Source organism: Callorhinchus milii, unplaced genomic scaffold (assembly GCF_018977255.1).
Source record: "Callorhinchus milii isolate IMCB2004 unplaced genomic scaffold, IMCB_Cmil_1.0 Scaffold7, whole genome shotgun sequence".
NCBI classification, from domain to species: domain Eukaryota; kingdom Metazoa; phylum Chordata; class Chondrichthyes; order Chimaeriformes; family Callorhinchidae; genus Callorhinchus; species Callorhinchus milii.
In genome coordinates this window covers 15,036,368-15,058,118 of record NW_024704748.1, presented here as the reverse complement: position 1 = coordinate 15,058,118, position 21,751 = coordinate 15,036,368, and the positions used below count along the sequence as shown (strand labels likewise).

The following is a 21,751-nucleotide window of genomic DNA, read 5'->3' as shown; positions in this document are numbered from 1 at the left end:
TAAGTGTTTAGAAATGTGGCATCACTTAGGGCACACCACCGTGTTTGACACAAGATATTTACTACAGAATATGTCTGATTAATATCCATTGACTAGGAAGTGAAATAAATCCTGTTTAACTATAAACATTTTCAGTTTAGCTTTCTTTCCTACAACGTTTCCCTTCACTGCTTGCTACAAAATATGTTTTTTTACATATTAATTTACTATAAGCAGCAATGTTGTATTCTGGAAAATGGTTACAATTATGTAATTGTAAACATTGATACAAAGCATCTTTACTGTTTCAAAGTCTTGCTTTAGTTTATAAATCTCCGGGACAGATTGGAAACCTCGATTATTGTGTATTACTGTTTATAAATACTTTGAATATAAGTGTTTTGCACTTTGTGCCCTTGGCCACTTTGTTGCAACAAATCGTTTTGTTGCCGAATATGTTTAGAACAATTAATTTCTCGGACCTCAAAAGATTTAATTCTGATGCGGGTATTAAACCTCTTTGCTCGCTTAAACATCTTATCTGAACTGCAAAGCCTCTTAGTTCGGGCTTAAGACGCAGACATTTGAGCTTGGGTTGGTTTTCCTTAATTGGCAAAAGAAAATACTAATAGAAATGTTTGTTTTAAAAAAAATTGCGACGGTTGCAAAACCCCCTTCAAAAAAAACATATTGCATTTGTAAAACTAATCTCTCGCGGGTTGATTTTTTAAAAAATAAATGTGTTTTTTTTAAAAAAAACTTAAGGTAAGACACCTGAAAGCTGCAAATCAAACTCTTCCCTCCCTCCCCTCCTCCCCTCTTACGGATCAATTTGACACAAACAACCGCAGATGATGTTTTAATAAAACCACAAACCGACTTGAGCAGTAAATGTACAGACTGCGTTGTGTGCCATTGGTGAGATGAGAGCCATGTGATTTGGATCCAACGACGTGCCACACACACAGAGAGAAAACACACACACACACACACACAGAGAGAAAACACACACATACACACACACACACACACACAGAGAAAACACACACATACACACACACACACAGAGGCCTCGCTTTCCTGTGTGGCTCTGTGCCAGAGAACATTTCTCTGACTCTCTTGTCCAGCACGTCTCCCTCTCTCTCTGTGCCTCACTATCTGTGACTGAGGCTGAGAGGGAGGAGGGATGAAGGGAGGGATGGATGGAGGGGGGGAGGAGGGAGTGGGGGGGAGGAGGGATGGAGAGGGGGGAGGGGGGAGGAGGAATGGATGGAGGGAGGGGGAGGAGGGATGGAGGGAGGGAGGGGGGGAGGGAGGGATGGATGGAGGGGGGGAGGAGGGATGGATGGATGGAGGGAGGGGGAGGAGGGATGGAGGGAGGGAGGAGGGATGGAGAGGGGGGAGGGGGGATGGATGGAGGGAGGGAGGGGGGGAGGGAGGGATGGAGGAGGACACCTTGTCCCTGAGCCCGAGGCTGAGGCTGAGAGCGGACGAGGCGAACGTGCGCTCTGCCCTGATTGGCGGAGGTGCGGCTCGTGTATCGAGTCGCCCTCCATGTAGGGAGCGTCGCGCCTTATATGGCGATCACCGCGCTCTCGCCGCGCCCCCCTCTCTGCTCCATAAATAGCCGCGCATCGCGCGTGAGCGTCGCCGCAAGTACTTAGGGAGGAGGGGTGTAGCGGAGCACCGGCACAGCACAGCACTTAGAGCCGAGGTCAAGCCGCAGCCTCACTCACTCACTCACTCACTCACTCACTCCTTCAACCCGTCTTCCAAGTCGGTCGCAACGCACTTTTCTGAACCAGTCTCCCCTCCCGGTGGCTCGGCCTGGGTTTAGTTCGCACTTCCAGCGGCAGAGTCTCCAAAATTACTGGTACTCCCCGTCCAAGAAGGAACCCCCCCCACCCACCACCACAAACACTCCCCCAGTTCCCTCCCCGCCCCCGGTGAAAGATGTGTAACGGGCGCGCGGTTGCTCCCCCTCCGCCCCTGCCCTCCTCCTGGGGTAAACTGCTGCAGAGAATCGCCGACCTGACCGGGAGTTCGGTGCCTCATCCCAACCTCCCTCCAGCCCGGCCGGAGCACAAGGGATCGGTGTGTGATACCGGTGCCGACAACGCGAGTGACACCGACAGCGGTAAGTCCAAACCCCCTTATAATCCTCTCCCCCACTCGATTATACATATATATATGTGTGTATATATATATACTGTTAACAACAACAACAACAAACTATTGACATGCCTACAGCGCGCCTGACTCGGGGTATAGCGCCCCAGCGAGCGAGCGCTGTCACTGTTCACTCTTCCCCACTTTTTTTTTGCTTTAAAAAGAATTAACGCGTGTGTGTGTGTGTGTGTTTGTGTGAGAGAGAGAGAGAGAGAGAGAGAGATCTGCTTTGAAACCTCAACCCCAGTCTCCCCATCCCATCCCCTCCCTCCCTCCCCACCTACGTACGCCTCGTTGTGCACAAGAAACTCTGTAAATTAAATGCTCTCTCTCTCTCTCTATATATATATATACTTATTCTCTCTCTCTCTCTCTCTCTCTCTCTCTGTCTCTCGGGTGAAGACTATGAGAGCCTGGACTCGTGCAGTGACCAGGACTCGATCGTGGACGACCCGTTCGAGGAGCCGCTGTGCGCCGACGTGCTGCAGCTGATCGAGCAGAGCCTGATGGAGGCGAAGCGCGGCGCCCTGCGCTGCTTCAAGCTGCTCATCCCCGACCAGCTCACGGCCCGGGTGGCCGAGGACCTGCTCCGGTTGGCGTCCAGCGAGCCGTGCGGCCTGCGGGGGGCCGTCATCGACCTGAACGTGGAGGACGACAAGCTGTTCAGGAACGTGGACCGGTTCGCCGTGGACGGCAGCCTGTCGCCCACCTTCGAGCTGACCCTGGTGCTGAGGCTCGAGGCTGGGCTCTGGCCCAAGATCCAGGACCTCTTCACCTCGGGCCCGTCCTTCACTCCGGGCTTCAGGCGAGCACTGCGCCTGAGCCCGGGATTCAGGATCATTAAGAGGAAACTGTACAGCCCCACAGAGCTGGTCATCGAGCAGTGCTGAGTGAGCCCCGAGCAGCAGCCGCCGCACTCCCCCAACCGACGTGTTGGAACAGACAGACAGACAGACAGACAGACACAGACAGCGATGATAAGCTATAGAACAAACTTTTTTTGAAAAAAAATTACCCCAATCCCCGGGCTGACGGACTGATCCCGTGATGGGGTCTACATTTTGCACATTTCCAGTCCCGTTTTTTTTTAAAAAAAAACTCCCGAATAGGCCACGGGACGAGGATCGACTTCTAGAGAAGCAATAACTAATTGCAAAGAGTTCCTTTGTACAGAGATCTTTTCTTTTAACGTATAAGCTTCTGCCTGAAGCTTTCAAGCTCTCTTGAGGGGGTTGTACTATGACAGTGGTGCTAATTCTGATTCATGTAGCATAGATATTCCTAGATGGGGACCTTGTAGGTCTGCAGGGCAGACTACTTTTAAGGGGAAATTGTTCTGAACCTTTTAAGTCTGCATGTTTTTTTTTATATATACATATACATGCCTACTTTTAAGTTCTACTCTGATTTTTACTGAATAAAAAAAAACCCAAACGTTTCTCTTTGTAACTTGCCTTTGTTATTTCTTCAATGGTTCTAAAAGAAAATTCACATTCGGAAATGCCTTTACATTTTGTATACACGGGAGAAAACTTTGCTGGTGATAAATTGTTTCTAAAGGCTGCGGAGGGTTTCATAAATGTATCTCTGGACAGACATATTGAGCTCGGTTTCATTGTGTCAACCTGAGTTGGGTTATGATATCTAGCAACTAGGCTTGCTCTGTTCATTTCAAAACTTATATTATAAAAGCTTTGCTTCCTTTCATTTAATAAAATATGAGCGGGTGAACACATGTCTTTGTTTCAGGATTTCCTCCCTAGTTTTGTAAGAAATCCTGAATATCAATCTGACACAAGTCTCTTGGTCCATCTCCTGCTCGCCTGTACCCTAAACCATTCAGCTTGGTCCTTTGCTGTGAGAGAGTTGATAATAATAATAATCCTTGTATTTGATATAGCGCTTTTCACATCTTCTAGGCATCTCAAAACGTTTCACAGAATATATTGTAAAGTGAATTGATTGTATATTTGTGGGCGAAACACGGCAGTCAAATGCGCACAGCAGTGTCCCACAAACAGTCGTGGATTGAGGTGATCAATTTATTATTGTTTTTTTTCTTGAGGGATTATTTTCAGGCATGTGGAGTAAGAAAACTTGCCCAAGGTTTCACCCTACTGGGAATCGAACCCAGGTCTCTTACTTGTGAGGCGAGTGCTAATCCTTGCTTTTGATATAGCTCCTTATCTTGTTGAGACGTCTATAAAAAGTGCTTCACAGAATATAAAGTGTGTGTTTTGTGGGAGATATTGATATCTTGAATAGGATGGGATTAGGGGAGCTCAGCCCCTGAAGAGAAAAAAAAGTAAAACTCAATGCAGCCTGCAAGCAGAAGAGTGAGATAGCAGATTAGGGATAGGGAGGTGCTAGGGTATGAAGGGATTTATATGTCTGGTCCAAGAGTTGGCAGAAATGGGGAGCTCTACAGATCCCAGCATCATCCCAAAATCTGCATCCACCAACATCAAGTTACTTGCAGTTACTAACAGGCTTTGAGCAGGTTAAATGCTTGACCTTGTCTACCAAATAGTATGTGTCTTAGGAGAACCTAAATATGTGTGGAAGTATAGACCTATTCCCAATGTGGCGTAGTGTGGAAAATTTACAGGTACTTACCACTCTATTTTGGAGCCTCATCCAATACGTTGCACCACCGTACTTATAAATCAGGCTAAAAGAACACTCATAAATATTCTGATATTCCAGGACTTTTTAAAAAATATATTTTTAATTAACACTCTGCAAGGCCTAAGTTAGTAATTCTTTTACAGAGAAAGACTTAACAAATGTCACCTAGGAAAATATTTTTGATGAAAGAGTACCAGAGGATCAGAAACTCAGATGCCTCCCATTCCCAATGTGGTCCGAGAAGATTGGAGAGGAATGCTCGGAGCTGCAATTACGATCTGATCACAAAAAATACTACCAATTCTAAATAAGCATGGATGAGAGCAAGGGACAAAGATTTAATAACATAAATTTAACACATTTAAAAAACTTAATAAGCACTTTGAAACAGTCAATATATTCAGCAAAGATCACTTTTAGATCCTATCTTAAGCACCTGTCACCCCTACTCCTATTTCTATCAGAAAGATCAGAGGAGCATCTGGGAGAGATCTGCAGGGCAAGTAGGTCAGGTAAAGCATAATCACCTGAAACCTAATACTTTACTCCAGAACTTAACTCTTAAAAGTGCTGCTTTTAACACTACTGTGTTCTACTTCTTGGTCAGGATACTGAATAATAATGCCATTCACAATTTTTAAAAATAAATTTGACTTTTAACTTTCTTGCAAAAAAAAATCTTTGGGTTATGAAGGAAATGTATTAACTTTTGGATCTGAAGCATCACCATACACTTACAATTTACTCTTCTGTAAACTTGAAAGTCTCCCTTGGAGTCTCCATAGTGCATGCAATCTATCATTTGCTGTGTTCAGTGTCTCAAAGACACTGATGTCCCTGCTTTGGGTGTATACAGAGAGTAGAGGCTGCAGAACTGTGATAGGAATGCTGAAGTTCAGATGGGGGTAACTGGCTCCCACAGTGTTATTTCGGGCATTGCTGGATACAATTCCTGTTTGGAAAAATACAGCAAATTTAACAATTAGTTACTTTCAGATCAGACAAAAAGACAATGGCATGAATAATGAAAATCAGCCAAACCTCATTTTAACAAACTGTTTCTGTTCGTTGCTAGCTGGTAAATGATTTCACCTCCGGTTTTCCATTTCTCCCAGTGGAGAACTACCTGGCCTATTTTTAGCAATTTGGACACTAAGATCATTAAATCAGCCAAATGGGGGGAAATCAGTTCCTGAGTCTCACCAACCTGTGGTACAACAGCAGCTTAAGCATGGCTTTTTAATAGACAGAAAATTAAATCATCAAAATTGTTTGATCTGCCTCCTCCTCTCATGAAGCTAGTGACTTGTTAGGGAGTACGGATGATGTGAATGACAGTCACACTCCTCGTAAATACTCTTTGCATGAGTCTACACGTATAACCTTATGAAGGGTAAATGCAGGTGGTTGCTGTGACCGTCAAATACATGATCTAAAGAACACTTTATTTATATGGAGGTTGAAACTGACCAGAAACAATAGTAGAGGCCAGGATGTGGCATGCATTTAAGAAACCACTTGATATTATAATTGGAAGATGGTAGGGTCGTCGTTATGAAAACGATAGAAGGGGTCATTTTGCCCTTTTGCATTTGTACCTGTTGCGATCACCCCAAATATTCATTTCTTGTTATGTATTAAGTTTTCATCAGTTTGATAGGACTCTCATATTGTGGTTTCTATACTGTGTAACCACAGCTTTTTTACCTCAATGTGGCCAATGAGCTAGAAACTCAAACCAGTATCTCAAACCAGTTAAAATGTTGCAACAACCCACCCAGCAATTCACCGCTGTTTTTTCTGAAGATAGGTCCACCACTGGCTCCAGCGTGGACGGCACACGTTGTCTGAAGCATCACAGGCTGACTGGCGGCAGTAACTACAGCAGACACAACACCACTAGTCACAGATGCACTACAACGCTGGCCAAAGACTCCATAACCAACAATGTAGACATCCTCTCCTGTTGACAGAGACACACTATGTTACTTTGTTGTATTTGTTATTCACATAGATGATTATTTTCAGTTTTTACACAATAATGTTTATTCAGTGAGAATACACAGTATCTTAATATTCTAAAAGTCATCAAGCCCCAAATTCTGTTCAAATGGGAAACACCGTGGATTAGAAAACCACCCTTTCAAGCTGGAATCTGCAGTCTAAACCAAACCAAAATGAATCTTCACATATCTTCACATAGAACTGATCACAAAATTAACAATCTCATCCAGGGGTATTCCTCTGAATCTAGGGTTAAAATATCTTGTTGGACAGATTAGAGGGAACTTTACTCAAGATCTGACCTGTCTCAAAGCGTTTAATACTGCAAAAAGTGAAGAAAATCCCATTCCCCCAATAATGATCTCTATTCCCCTTTGAAGTATGTATTGCAACTAAAATCCAATTTATAATTTGTAGTGTATAACAGTGCATTCCTTCAAACAATTTCTCTCTAATGTTCAAATTTTAAAGTTCATTTCAGTCCCATAAATAAATGTACACATTAACAGAAAATAAACATTGCTTGTATAAACAGGATTCCCATATATCAATAAGGAGATAAGAGTTTTATCTAATGCAGTTGGGTGCCTTTGTCTCTCATTAGTTACCAACAATCTCACATTGATTAAGATAGACCTTGTATCTCATTCATTGGTGTGCAGGATCTTGCTTCTCACTTGGTGGGAAATAGTTTTTTAATCTGGAGTCAAGTGCAGAAAGGCAATTATTAAATGGGATCTTGAACTAAAGTTAAACTTTTGAACTAAACTAGAAAGTTAACTGTACCTCAGTCATTCTCTGCTTTGCTCTGCAGTTTCGATTAATGGTTTGAGTCCGTGTGGAATGCCCATTGGATGTTAGTATTGCTGGATTTTGAAAAGCAAAACCCTCCTTATTCTACTTCCCCTCTTGTCGGCACACTTACAGGAGTAGGAGTGAGCAAGGGCCTTGTATCACTTTATATTTAGCCACTAAAAGATATGCCAGAGTGTCAATGTTACTCATAAGCAAGAACACTTAAATGTACAAAATATTTTAACATCCATGGCCGATAAATATATTGTTCACTTGGACTAAGGCACAAGACTTGAGTAAGGCCATACAGTATGAACAGAGTTGCCCAGTAATCAAAAAGCAATAATCAAAAAGCACAAATATTTGTTGCTGCCCACTCTACAGGAGGATCATATTTCCATGTTTATTTTTTTCACGAGTGGGCCAGCCATATAAGTGGAGTATCAAATAATGGTGCAAATTAGTTATCAGACTCAAAACTGGAAAACAAAAATAGCCATCATGGATTTACTCATATCTGCTCCCCCCTTTTCTGGAAAATAGTGTGGGTTCATCAACTCCTCATACCAGGCCAGCAGAGATCAGGAGCTAAGCAAGTGGGAAGTTGAGATGGAGAATCAACACTGTAGCAGTTAGTCAGCAACACAGTGGAGATCCATTCTGTGATATGGATTAAAATAGATTTGAAGATGCCTGACATTGTGTAAATATCAGGTGTAAACATGATTTCACTATTATCAAGGGAACGACCCAAGTACAGACTTGCTTAAAGATATACTATTACAGTAGATATTTTATGACACCTACATGTTTTAGCAATGAAGATGTATACACTTCATCCATACAATTTGGAAAGTTTAGTTCAGACTTATTTATCTTTTTCATTTTGGACATTAAATGTTTTTTTCTTACATTTATTTTAGCATTATACACATTTTTTCCTTACCGGTATTAAATTCAGAGGCAGCTGTAATTGTTTCAACAGCTGACAGACCTTCTTCAAGTTCCACCACTGCCACATCATAAGCCGAATTATCTTTTGTAGCAAACAAGACTCTTCCCTTCAACACAAGGCACCTGTAGGCATAAATAGGAAACTTTCTTCTTAGCAAATTCAGTGAAGCCCCAGTGCTTAATGTGTAAATGAATTGTGTTAATTTACCCATTAAGTAGCATAAAACCATTTAGCTGAAAAGGTCATAGGTTTGATTTTCGTTCTATGCTGGCATGGGAGGGAGTAGAAAGCCAAATCAGCCAATGTTCTTCTGATCACTTTCCACCTACTTGTTCCATGTGAACTGATGTTACTTTGGTTCAGTTGGTAGCACTCTGGCCTGGAAGGTTATGGGTTCAAGCCTTTCATTGGGACTTTCAGTTCATAGTCTACCTGACACTCCATTGCAGTGTTTGGGAGTGCTGCATTGTAGGACATGCCGTCCTTCAGATCAGGTGTTAAAATTAGGATCTGTCTGTCTGTTTAGACAGATGTTATTTGAAGAAAGAAGAGAGGTTCTCTATGTGTCCTGAAACAACAGACTACCACATAAAATTGGTCATTTAATTCATGGCTGTTTGCAAGACACCAATTCAAAATACACAGTTACTAAACTTAAGTAAATCCTGTGAAGTGCTTTGGATCATTTTGACAATGTGGTGAGGTGTGATTGTTATTATGATCTATGGCCTTTTAAGTGTGAACTTCTATTTCACAAGAAGATATGAAACAGTAAATGCAGTGTTGAAATTGATGGCAACAGGCTAAACACTTTTAACCAAAGTGCAACCACAGCAGAATCGACTTTCATTACTGTACCTGTTTGAGTCGGGGTGTATTTTCACTTTCACAGTTGATTCTCCATTTAACACATGTCGACAAGTAAGAATCAGTTTGGGGCTGATAATCACTCCTGATCCCCAAACTCTTCCACTCTCCAGCAGGGCTACTGTGCTAAGCAATTGAGTTAACCTGTGCCTTCCTGGGATAGTCAGGTAGTCAGGCACTGTCCAGAATGGCAACATTCTCTTACCACTGTAGTCAAAAACCTTCAAAAACCTTCCAATATTCTTGATGATGGAACCCACTGAACACACCAACGTCAACCCAATCCACTCATTGGCTTTCCAGCAAAGAGGGGCCACAATTAAGCCGGCTAAATAATACAGATCTTTCGACTTTATATAAACGCCACCGCCTTCGGTGCCCGGCAGACAGCGGGCATCAGTTAATATCATGGCATTGTCTTCTCCTGCAAGATTACTCACTATTCCTTTACTGAAAGTGTTCATGAAAATGTGGGAAGAGAAAGAGGCAAATGGGGAAGCACAAGTGAATAGAGGTTCCCCTTTCTGTAAAGATGTGCTACTAATGTACTGGGGATGATCTCCTCCCGGGCAATCTTGCCAACCTGGGCACTGCAACACACCAAACCAAACCAAACCCAGGCTGTCATTTTGAAGTTTACCGCACTCGCTTTTTTCTTCCTCGCTGTAGAAGTGCCACTTGTCTAATTTGCTGAACAAAGTTCGGAAGATTTGCCTAAATTCTGGGCAAGAGCACAACATCAGCATCTCAGCCTGGCTATGGGGGAGTTGTGCATCTGTCAGGCGACCAGCAGTCCAAGACAAACTGGGCTTGAAACCCGATGCGGGATCATCAAAGTCCTGTCCGGTTGCATCATTCTCCCGAACTGGAAGAACCTGTTTGGGTTTGCAATCGTTTCTGGAAAACTGCACCTGAACCCGCAGATCCTTGTGGAATGCCCCGGGCAGGAGGAACGTCCCGCGAGTGAGGTCGCGGTCCGGCTGCTGGAGAAAGGGGAGAAAGATCAGCCCATGACACAGGACCACCCCACGCCTGCGGTCCAGGATCACCCCACTGCAGCTCCACGCTCCGTCCCGGTCAGAGCCCCGGCACGAGCGATCCTGCCCGGGACAGGACACCGGGCGCTCAGGACCAGTCGGGTCTGGCGCGATTCCACCCGCACCGCCGCGCTGCACAGAGGCAGAGACGATGCAACTCCAGTCTTCCGGAGCAATCATTCGCGGCCAAGAGCTGGAGAGGAGCAACGACTCCACATTTACTTCTCTCTAACCCGGAAGCGATGACAGTGACTGACATCACATGGCAGGTTATTTGTGTGTCAGGGAGATCCAGTCCAGGAGTGGCTTTAAATCAATTGCAATGTATTAGATATATATATATATTAAAAATCACAATGGTAACGTGTGCGACAAATAGAATGGCTTGAACTTGCGGGAGGACCTGTTCATTGCAAAACAGCCCACAGTGTCCCTGGGAGGCTTTTAATCCACCTATTTTTTTTGGGGGGGGGGGGTGAGGGGGGGTTTCTGAATGTGCAGCTGTTCAGAAGTCGCTACAAGTACTTTTGTCGCAACCTGATTATCCTCAGGAGTTTGTAACAGTGGTCACAGCGGTTGGGATATGTTTTCAGATGCTTCTGTTTTGATCAGGTGAGGGCAGAGCAGCGTCCAAGGGTTTTTTTTTGTTTGTAACAGGGAATACATCCTGCCCTGCTACACCAAACCACTCACTTGACACCAAATGATTTTTCTCCAGAGGCACTGACTGGGGTGTGAATTTACTTGATGCAAAACACAATTGCTCAGTTATAAAGTATGCTAAAAGTAATTGGAAACTCCCATCCACGACGTGAAGAACACCTTATTAGAGGAGGCACCGAGAACTGGCTACCAAGAGATCTTGATAGTCGAAAGCCTTATCTTGGGATTTATTGCAAGCTTACGCTTTTGGATTGCAGACTCGGATTCAACCAGTTCGGTGCAAATATTGCCCCAGATTCTCTAAATTGCATTTCTTTCTGAGCTTTTCACATTCTCTATGGAAATTTAGCAAAACGCAGAAAGCATGAACAGCACAGAAGGCATCTGAAATGTTACGATGAAATGCAACAGATGCCGAGATTTTCCAGGCAAGATTGCTTTTCTATTTACGCAGGATGCACTTGAATGGAATGAAAACAATACACCAATATAATTATATGTTTATTTCAAATAAAGCAATGATTTATAATACATTTATACATGTTGCAGGTTATTTTTCTCCTAGATGGAGAATGAACTGACAGCGAGGGTATGAACTAGCTTTTACAAGAATTAATTGGTGAAGGCAATAATTTGGCGAGAGGCTAAACTTGTCACCAATACCCTCTTTAAAACTGTGGAGAATAATGACTACAAACATGTAGAACTGCAATAATGGGAGTAATACTGCAGGTACAGTACCAACTTATGTGAGAAGCCCTAAAGTCTTGGGAGGGAGGGGGGGGAAGAGATAAAAAAAAAGTTTGCATTCATGCTTTGGAGAATAGGATGCCGCTGACAATGCAGTTGGCATATAAACTCCTTAATTGGTACCCCCACCTAATCAAACTGTGATAAGCAAAACATTCCAGTAATCTGCTCACCCTTATCAAGCAAACCATTTTGAAAATGTACAAGATGGACTTTTTGAAAATACATTCCCATTAATTGGCTTCTGCTGTACTCCCATTTCAAGAAGTAATGCATCACTGTAAGGGCTTGCCACCATGGGGCTGAGCACTAGGGTTGAGCAAACCGAGCAAAAAAAAACAATTTGAGCTTGGGAATGGGATGCAGTGCTATTTCTAGAGAAATCTGCCTGGCCCATGTAGAAGCACAGCAAAGAAAAACAAAACTATTACATAGAATGCCTCCATTCTTTCAGCAGTTTGAAAGAACACCACCATTCTGACAAGTGACTAAAGCCTTCAGATGCACAAACAAAATAATAACTATAGTACTTAGTGTTGACTGACCACCACTCATTCTTTTCGATTGACTACTGTAAACGTTTTTCCCATTCAATAACAATGCTACTCAATTCGACTTTTGTGAATCTGTGATAAGCAAATCTTGGAAGTGAACAGAAAAAATAAGAATTCCCAAATACATTTGTTCTATTGTATTAGCTATAATTAATAGGAGTAAGGGGAATATCTGCTGCTTGTTATCAATCTGTAGAACACATTGCATTATCTATGGTAATTTTACAATCAAACCACACAACGAAGAAAGCTAAAAGCAACCAACCGTATGAATCAGAAACACTTTCATTACAATTAAAAGTGTGCAAGAAATTGTGCAATAGAAATGTTTACAAATATTTCAGTCGCTGAGAAGTAAATAAAATTCTGGGTCAAACTTGTTATTCACTGAATAGCTCTTGATTGTGCCATCCACCTGTGTTTACAAACTGGAGATTTTCTTTGTTCTTTACAATCACTCATGAAGTTTAAACAACTACTTCATTATACTCAATCCACCTGGGTATTGGTTGTCTAAATTTTTTTCACTCTCAAAATTACTAAGGTTTAAAAAAACCCAGGCCATCATTTAGTTATGACACAATAATTTGTTTTTAAAATTTGTTTTAGTGAATTTTTAAACTTTACAGTTAATTAGTCATACAAAACTAGACTGGCAGGTTTGAATGAGGGATGCAATATTTGCAGTAACACTGAAAGGTCTTCGAAGATCCACCTTTGGTGTAACAATTAACCTGCACCACACATTGACACAATAACTATAATCACTGGAGAATCGAGAGCAAGATAACTGGATATTGAACTAATTACTTGTGTTTATAAATCAGACAGCATTTTCACCAACCCAGACAGGTGCAAGGTACATATTTTGTAGTGAACTGTATCTCAACCCAGAATATGTTGAGAATGGCTTCAATTGCAAACATTAACTTGCAAAGAAGAAAAACAGATGTGAAAAGTCAACAAAATTCTTAATACAATGATAACCTATTTGGGTTAAAAAAATGTTTTTGTCAATTTTCTCCCCTTTGTTGCTCCTGAAGTGCCGACTCCTATTGGGATACAGTTACATAGTGCTAGCAGGTAAACCATGTGATCTATTTTACATTACTAAATGTCAGCAGGCTGCTGCTCGACTCTGTATAGCATCACAACTCAGCCTGTTTGTGTTAACGATGCCCATACGTCTGCACTTTCCAGTGAGGGATTGAGTGGGGGGAGGAGGGAGGTGTGGAAGGAAAAAAATCAGGCAGTATTTAACCTCCTAACTGGAGTAGGATCCCACTGTTGAGGGAGTAGGAACTAAGGCCAATTGTAACCTCCCATTTTCAAGTTGGGTTAAAATGCTTTCAGCATATACTTAGATCAGTGGCCAGTTAACAACTGTTCTGTTTCATTAATGCACGTTGTTTGCAACAAGGCCTTTGAGTATAAACATTCCCAAACAATTTAAGAGCACCAAAAAAACCCTGTGGTGAGAGGGGAGGAAGGGAGAAGAGGGGCAGAGCAAAAAAAGAACAATGCACACATCCTGAGACTGTTGCACAATATACATTTAAGTGTAAATTTTTCAGCTAGTATGAAACAAAGGATCATGTGTAACATTACAATTTGAATTATCGTACAAACATTTAACTCAAATTATACTTAAAAACTCAGAAAATGGGGATTATCTCCTGGTTGGCATTATGATGTGTTGAGTCGACAGTTGTGTATCCTGTTTTTTTTTAAATAAAAGAAAAAAAACATGACAATGGCAAACTAGTTCAGTCCACAGTAGTCAAATTTTAAGTTCAGTCGATGTACTGTGCAAGCCAGCGAAATCCTTCTCCATAACCTTGACGCTTTAGCACACTGCACATAAACACCTCCAATGGCCGAGTGTTCAGCTCCTTGAGGGGTACATTACCCTAGAACAGATCAATGTGTGAAATTAATACAGTTTTTTTAAGGGGGAGAAGATTTGTGAAAACAAAATACATTTCCTTGATGAATATTTCTTGATATATGCCATAATAACATAACAAGGTCTAAAATGTTATTTGCAAGCAGGATTCCTTGCATTAATTTCATATATTCCGAGTCAGATTCCGAGTGTATAATAAAGACAGTTGACAAAGTAGACTTGATTATTAAAAAGCAACTCCTTGCTTAGAACCAAGATTTAATGGTCCATGAGAGTCATGACTAGTACCAGCAAATGCGCAATAGTTTTTGGCAGTACAAAGTGTACCAGCACACATGCTATGGAACACGACACTGGTTTGAGCTCATTAAAGCACAAGCAGTTAGCTTATGATTTTGCTGGTATTAAACAGGAGAGGTAAGATACCCACAGAGAGAGGAAAAAAATCACAGGAAGAGTCAGCTGATTGCTCATATGCACATTTTTGAGAGTGGCTGAAAATAAGTTCTACCAGTCAGAGGCAATAACAACTAGCACTTATATAGCACCGTTCACGACAGACAGCATCTCGGAGCACACAGGAGTATATCAATTGATGCCCCCTCAACTAAGGGAATGGTGCATGAAGACCTAATGCTTTCCTTTTTCCTAACTTAAGATACCTTTGTATTTTGGCTGCAAACATAACTGAAAGAGGAATTGGTTGAAATACAAAACTGTCCTGCTCTTATTTAGTTTTGATAATTTTAACCTGTTCATTGTATTCACCAGGGGTCAATTTAAAAAGCAAAAGGCACTCAGCATGGACTTGTAAATCTCCAGGTGTACAAGAAACAGCATTTCATATAAAAAGAAAAAGATAACCTTAACAGGGTTGTAGGTCCGATTTATAAAACAGTTGGAAGGAAAATTCCCTTATCACTAACGCTGGCACAAACAACAGGGCAAGCAGCTGTCTGTGCTAGCTCAGCACATGGTCAGCTGTCACTGTAAATCACTGCAACTTGTAAGGCAAAATGAAACCACTCCAGGGAAAGTGACCCAACCACACGTTTAATTAATCCTTTGAGGACTGCAATTATTTTTCTGCATCATGCCCAGAGTAACATGAGTAGAGCTTCCCAAGCATTTTGGGCATCTAATCAAATGGTCATGGTCTCAAAGAAAAAAGGTTCTCTCTGGAAACCCAAACCATATTTTACCTTTCCTGTGGACTGTCCATACAGACCGAAGATTTCCCTTAGCTTTTCCTCACTGATGGCTTCTGGTCGATCAATTTTATTTCCAAGGATAAGAATTGGAACATTACATATTGTTTCGTCTGTCATCAATGCCTGGAAGGGAAGGGAAAGTTTTAGATTATGTTGCACATTTGACTACATTGCATACAGCCTACGACTGAAATAAGGTTTGCTGGTCAAGTAGTGCTGAATCACCAGCTGTTATTTGACCACAATGTTTGCATTAAGTGAAGGTACAATTGAGGCAGTTTCAACACAAAATCCCCCCAACAAATCAGTAGAAACATCACATGCATTTATTACAGCTAAATTATGGGAATACGTTTAAATAATTTTGTAATTCAGAAAAGTTAACCTGTTCAACCATTGCTTTAATGAGTTACATCATACAAACCCAATTTCTAGAATTCAAGAATCCTTTCCCACACACCTCCCAAAAACTTCACCTTAATGTTGTTTGACTTACATCAAGCTCAACCTTAGATTCAGCAAGCCGTGAATGGTCTGCGCAGTCAACCAAGAAAACAATTCCATTAATGGCAGGGAGATAATTTTTCCAAACTCGTCGGGCTGCAAATAAGCAGGAGAGTTTAAATAGAACTCCTTTCCAGAGAATAGTCCATTTTTTTATTTATTTGAATGAGAGTGAAAAGATTTAACAGTTGAAAGCCTATATAATTATTAATGACAAAGTTTAATTTTACATTCAAAGATTCTTTCCTCCTCTGTTCCTCTTGCCTCATTTTCTCATGTTGTTGTCCTGCACTCATATGGTTGTTGTTAATCAAGAAAATAGAGTGTATCTTGAAAATCCGGAGTCACAATGCTACAACTGTGAGTGCCTCTTCCCTTTACAAGGCAGTTCCCCAAGAGCCCACTACTCTGCTACTGATGTGAATCTACAATGCCTGCCATGCTACAGTCACCATATCAAGTCCTTATAAGCCAAATACTGGGCTGGTTAACTGATTTATCTCTGCCAATGGAGATGAACAAAATGAAAGTTCTTAAAACCAGAGCCCAAATAACAACAATTGGCATTTATATAGCGCACTTCACACAGGTTAGTGTCCCGAAGCACTTGACTGAACACTACCCAGTTCTCTCGGATCCACTGTTGAGACAGTCTACAGATACTTTGTGCATCCTAGGTAATTGGTTTCATCACTACCTGCTATTGATGGCGAGACTCGGTAAGAGAAAACAACGTATAAACAGGGAGCATAGCTTTAACTAATTTAATTCAAATACTGTACTGAATGAAGACTGTTGATATAAATTCAGCTTATCCTGCTTTAAAAGGTAACAAAACATCTCTTGTGAGAATTTTACCTTGTGCATGACCTCCAAGATCAAACGTGGTAAACGTCATTCCTGCAATGGTCAGTTCCTCCGATGCTGTGTAAAGAAACAGGACCTAATCAGGAGAATGAATCAGATCCATGGAGCTCCCAAAACCTGCAAAGCTCCAACAGCCACAAATAAAACAACCATCTACACACGTCAGGGTTTGTAGTTATGGGCAGAATTAGCAGCAAAACAACTCTTAGGAGACAGTAAGAACAAAAATCATGAAAAAGGCCAGAAAAAGCTACCATTGATTGACAGTACATAAGTACACAAGTTTTTCTCGTTGTGTCTGTTCTTACTGAAGAATGCAATGCTTAGAACATACTTTTGTAAGGAAATAAAGGGATTTGTTTGCTTAATTCTGGAAGGCAAAAATTGGTGGCTGCAAGTGGGATGAAAACTGCAGAAATATAGGAGTTAGTTGTCAATCACTTGGAATCAACAACTCAGTATACTCTAGGTAAAATAGACCCATGGTGCATCCACTAAATAAATCAAATTACTCCTGGGAATTATTACAAGACTGTAATCTAATTTAGCAGATCAGATTGCATAAATAGTGAGAAATGTGAATGGATTACGGTCATCTAGATCCCTCAATTAGTTTACTACCCTGTCAGCTTGCGTGATTACTCAAGTTTGGATCTATTCTTTAATGACTATTCATGCAGGTAGCACTTCTTATAAGAGCTCTGTGACTGATGTCTATTGATATTCAGACTAAACAATTTATCTACTGGACACCATCTAAGGAACAATATGGCCAGTCAACATTATAAATCACTACCCCAGTTAAAATGATGAACCAAAAGATGAATTCTCAGCCTTTTGTGAAAAGTCAGTTCACTGAGGAATAGTATGCTAAATTGATGGAAATACTTACTCGGGTGTAATGTAGGAACATGCTGTCCCAGTCTGTCATCTTTCAACATGTGCAGTAGGGTTGTCTTGCCAGCATTATCCAAACCCAAGAAAACCAACTTTCCTGACTTCTTACATAAACCTAGACAAAGAAAATTAGTGTAGTTTTGAAAGAAAATATTTCTTGCTTTGACCAGCATGCAAATTTTCCAAACATTACTAATGCTTTGTACACAAAAACCCGTAGTAAGTCCAGTGCACGGATACCGATTTGGACTGGAAATGTTTATTATAGCGACTCTCAATTTAGGAACATTTTGATCTTCTTTGGGCTAAAAGGGAAGGAGACTTTGACAACAATGGGGAAAAGAAGCAAGTGAGACAACCTGGGCTGATCTCATGTCCCCCATACAGTTACAGAACTGGACTGACGAAGTTCTTATGAAGGGTCGTGGACCCGAAACGTTGACTCACTTTCATTTTTCCATAGATGCTGCCTGACCTGATGAGTGTTCCCAGCGACTTCTGTTTTTGTTTTCAGATTTCCAGCACCTGCAGTATTTTGAGTTGTATTTTATAGAACGGGATTGCCTGACTGCTTTCTCAGCTGGGGGTTAAACCAGCACAAAAGGAGAAAGGAGGCACTGAGCATCTATAAGATCTTCTCAATAATTCATGAGGTAATGCACAAATAGTCTTGGGGATCCCAAAGGTAATTTACTGAGCTGAATAAAGATGAAAATAAAATAAAGTACAAATCAGAGATGGACAAACTGAGTCAGTGGGCTGGTAAATGGTGCAATAAACCTACTACTAAGAGCACATTTTTGGGTAATCACATCTAAATTGCGATCAGGCAAACAAGTAGGATAGATATCAGAAAAGCTGTTAGAAGTCTGGAAATTCCTTGTTTAAAGGAGAAAGGGAGAGGAAATAAAAGACTAACCCATTTACCTAGGAATTGCAGCATACTGGTAATATTACCAAAAATCCAATCGAAAAAGGTCTCCATTTCTGAATCGGACACACCTACAAATGTAAACACAATCTGGATCACTACTTGGTTACACAGCAATGGAATTTACTTAAAAAGCTACAGATACTGCAACATATCTGAAGCTAACCTTAAGGAACCTAAATAGAGCCAATGCTCTGCACTACAAATGAGCAACATGTCTTTTAATCCTATGACCTCCCCTTTTCATTTTAGCTATTTTTCCCCAAGTATCTATTTAGATCCAGTTTAACAATCCTAATTCATTCTGTCTCTGGAGCTTTAAGGCAGTACAAGTCAGCCTGCTCAGCTGGCAACACTTTCATCTCTGAGTTAGACGGTTGTGTTCAAAGTGCCACGTCGGGATTTTGACTTGTGGTGTGAGCTGACACTTCAATACAGTGCTGGGATAACTCTGCATAATCAGTGTCATCCTTCAGGCGTTTGCTTGTTTAAGGGGACGTTAAAGATCCCATGGCGCTATTCCAAAAAAAAGGAGTTTCTCCTGGTGTCCTGGCTGACAATTCCCCAGATAAAACATTGGCTGTGCAGTTCTTGGCTGTGTGTGTGTGGGGGACATTGCTGTGCACAATTTGCCACACACGTATAGTCACTATACTTTACAGTAATTCGTATGAAGCACTTTGGCAAAGATTATTATTCCATATTTTCGCAGATCTCTTCGGTGAAGAAATCTGGTGTTCCTCCCAAACCACCAACTTCCCCTCTGCTTCCTAACCTCCTCCTCCTCCTCCTCTTTCTCCCTCCCAACCTCTTACTTTTTTTCCCCCTCTACTCTTTCTCCCCCCCCTCCCCCCCATTTCACTTCCTGTCTCTCCTCTTCACCCCCTCCCTCCCTCCATCCCTCCCCCCACACGCTCAATCATTCCCTCCCTCTCCAGTGTCCTCCTTTCCTCTCCCCTCCCCCCCCCCCGTCATGGCTCTTTCTCGGTTACGTGTCGCTCAGTGGGGCCTGACCCCCCCCCTCACACCCCTCACACCCCTCACACCAGCTGAGCGCACTCGGGGTGTCTGACAGCCGGTGGTGTGGGTGGGGGGGGGGGGGGGGCTGTGCTGTGCTCTGACCTGATCCTCTTTCTCTTTTTTTTCTCTCTCTCTCTCTCTCTCCGTCTCTCTCTCTCTGTCTCGCGGCTCCGAGCGGTCTCTCTCCGACACCGACTCCCGGCAGCGCAGGAACCAACGGGAATGTTTCCGGCCTCAGCACAGCATCACTTCCGGGTCGGGGTCAAGTGACAGAGACAGGGAGTCAAACAGAGGGTTGTACTAACTACACACACAGTGTAGACATATATACACACACATATACACGTACACAACCACATATACACGTACACAACCACATATACACGTACACACACACATATATACACACACACATATACACATACACAACCATATATACACGTACACACAAACATATATACACACACATATATATACACACACATATATATACACATATACACATATACATATATACACATATATACATATACACATATATACACATACACACATATATATACATACACACATATATATACACATACACACATATATACACACATACACACATATATGCACATACACACACACACACATACATACATATCTAGATGTATATACAGTAACTACCCACATACAGTATATACACACATACATATACATACAGCATACTCACACATACAATATATACACACACATACAGTATACATATATATACACAGTATATACACACATAAACAGTATATATACACACAGTATATACACACATACAGTAAATATATACACACACGAGAAATACAGTGTATAAGTACACAGAGGGAAGAGAAATAAACAGACAGAACCAGGGGGAAGAGAGAAATACACAACAGCTGGCACGTATATAGCGCCCTCCATGCAGTGTAGCGTCTCAGAGCGCTTACAGTAACAGACAGACAGAGAGGGACACACACAAACACTTTCAGAGAGTGAGAGAAAATATACTGACAAACAGATACACAAAAATTGGTAGAGAGACACACGATCACATTAACTGATAGAAACATACACACAATTGCTCAGATTGAATTGATTTTTAGAGAGTAGCTCAAAAACTAATGCAGAGTGCACCAGCTGTCAAAAAAGGTGCATATGATAATTGCATAATCATTCTGCTGTTTAATAGCTGGAAAAATTATGAATTTTCATTGTATTTGATCCAAGAACTGCATTTTTCTTCCATATCAGCCTTCAGATAAAAGTTTCTCAGCTAATTTCATTCCATTTGTGGGCAAACCTAGATCTGCTTCCAATTAAACCTCCTTTTACCATACAATAGAGAAAATCCTATGTTTGACAACAAATGTACTCCTAGCAATTGTATTGCTATCGTTGAACCAATTAGCAGAAGCTCGTGACAACCACTGAGCATTTGTTTTTTTCTGCTTGGTGAAGGCATTGCATCTCTTTGATCCACGGTAAGGCCATATCACATTACTACTACAGTATACTACAAGATACAACATCATTATATATACAAATAGTATAAACAGAAAGGTCAATGGAAACTGGTTAGAAATATTGAATACGATCATGTATTCAGATGTATTACAATTTACCTGTCAGACAAATAGCAAACAGCTACTTATGTTTTAAGTTTTTATAAATTGATTGCTGTGGAACATTGCATTATGGAGTGGCAGGTAGGTTGAGTCACAATCCCCCCTAAAGATTCTGGAGGCACAATCAAATGGGATGTGAAATAGATATATACTTGGCAGTAATGGTACTGTGTTACGAAGGGTATGAAGAAAAGGTGGGGAAATGGAATTAAAAGATCTGCCATGTTCTAATGTCAGCTATATTCTCCTACACTACACGATTATTGCAGTGTACAGTAAATCCTGTGAAGCTCTTTGAGTCGACCTCTTGATGGGAAAGATGCTACATCAAATGCAAGGATTATTATTATTATTTACAATAAAATGATGGGACA

The 21,751-nt window shown here is 41.4% G+C and overlaps 3 protein-coding genes across 3 annotated transcripts; 1 reads left to right on the top strand and 2 right to left on the bottom strand.

Moving 5' to 3' along the window:
* Positions 1 to 1,627: 1,627 nt before the first annotated feature.
* Positions 1,628 to 3,586, top strand: ddit4 (DNA-damage-inducible transcript 4). The gene is made up of 2 exons (XM_007897715.2): positions 1,628 to 2,116; positions 2,551 to 3,586. Exons 1-2 carry the CDS (start codon positions 1,933 to 1,935, stop codon positions 3,036 to 3,038), a joined length of 672 nt encoding a protein of 223 aa, XP_007895906.1. The 5' UTR covers positions 1,628 to 1,932; the 3' UTR covers positions 3,039 to 3,586.
* Positions 3,587 to 4,952: 1,366 nt separating this feature from the next.
* tysnd1 (trypsin like peroxisomal matrix peptidase 1) lies at positions 4,953 to 10,899 on the bottom strand. The gene is made up of 4 exons (XM_007897727.2): positions 9,389 to 10,899; positions 8,522 to 8,652; positions 6,554 to 6,739; positions 4,953 to 5,728 (listed from the first exon to the last, which is right to left on the bottom strand). Exons 1-4 carry the CDS (start codon positions 10,612 to 10,614, stop codon positions 5,511 to 5,513), a joined length of 1,761 nt encoding a protein of 586 aa, XP_007895918.1. The 5' UTR covers positions 10,615 to 10,899; the 3' UTR covers positions 4,953 to 5,510.
* A 686-nt stretch (positions 10,900 to 11,585) lies between these two features.
* On the bottom strand, positions 11,586 to 19,989 carry sar1aa (secretion associated, Ras related GTPase 1Aa). Its single transcript, XM_042336693.1, has 7 exons — positions 19,840 to 19,989; positions 18,714 to 18,788; positions 17,782 to 17,901; positions 16,881 to 16,946; positions 16,015 to 16,118; positions 15,510 to 15,641; positions 11,586 to 14,311 (listed from the first exon to the last, which is right to left on the bottom strand). Exons 2-7 carry the CDS (start codon positions 18,769 to 18,771, stop codon positions 14,195 to 14,197), a joined length of 597 nt encoding a protein of 198 aa, XP_042192627.1. The 5' UTR covers positions 18,772 to 18,788; positions 19,840 to 19,989; the 3' UTR covers positions 11,586 to 14,194.
* Between the last annotated feature and the right edge of the window lie 1,762 nt (positions 19,990 to 21,751).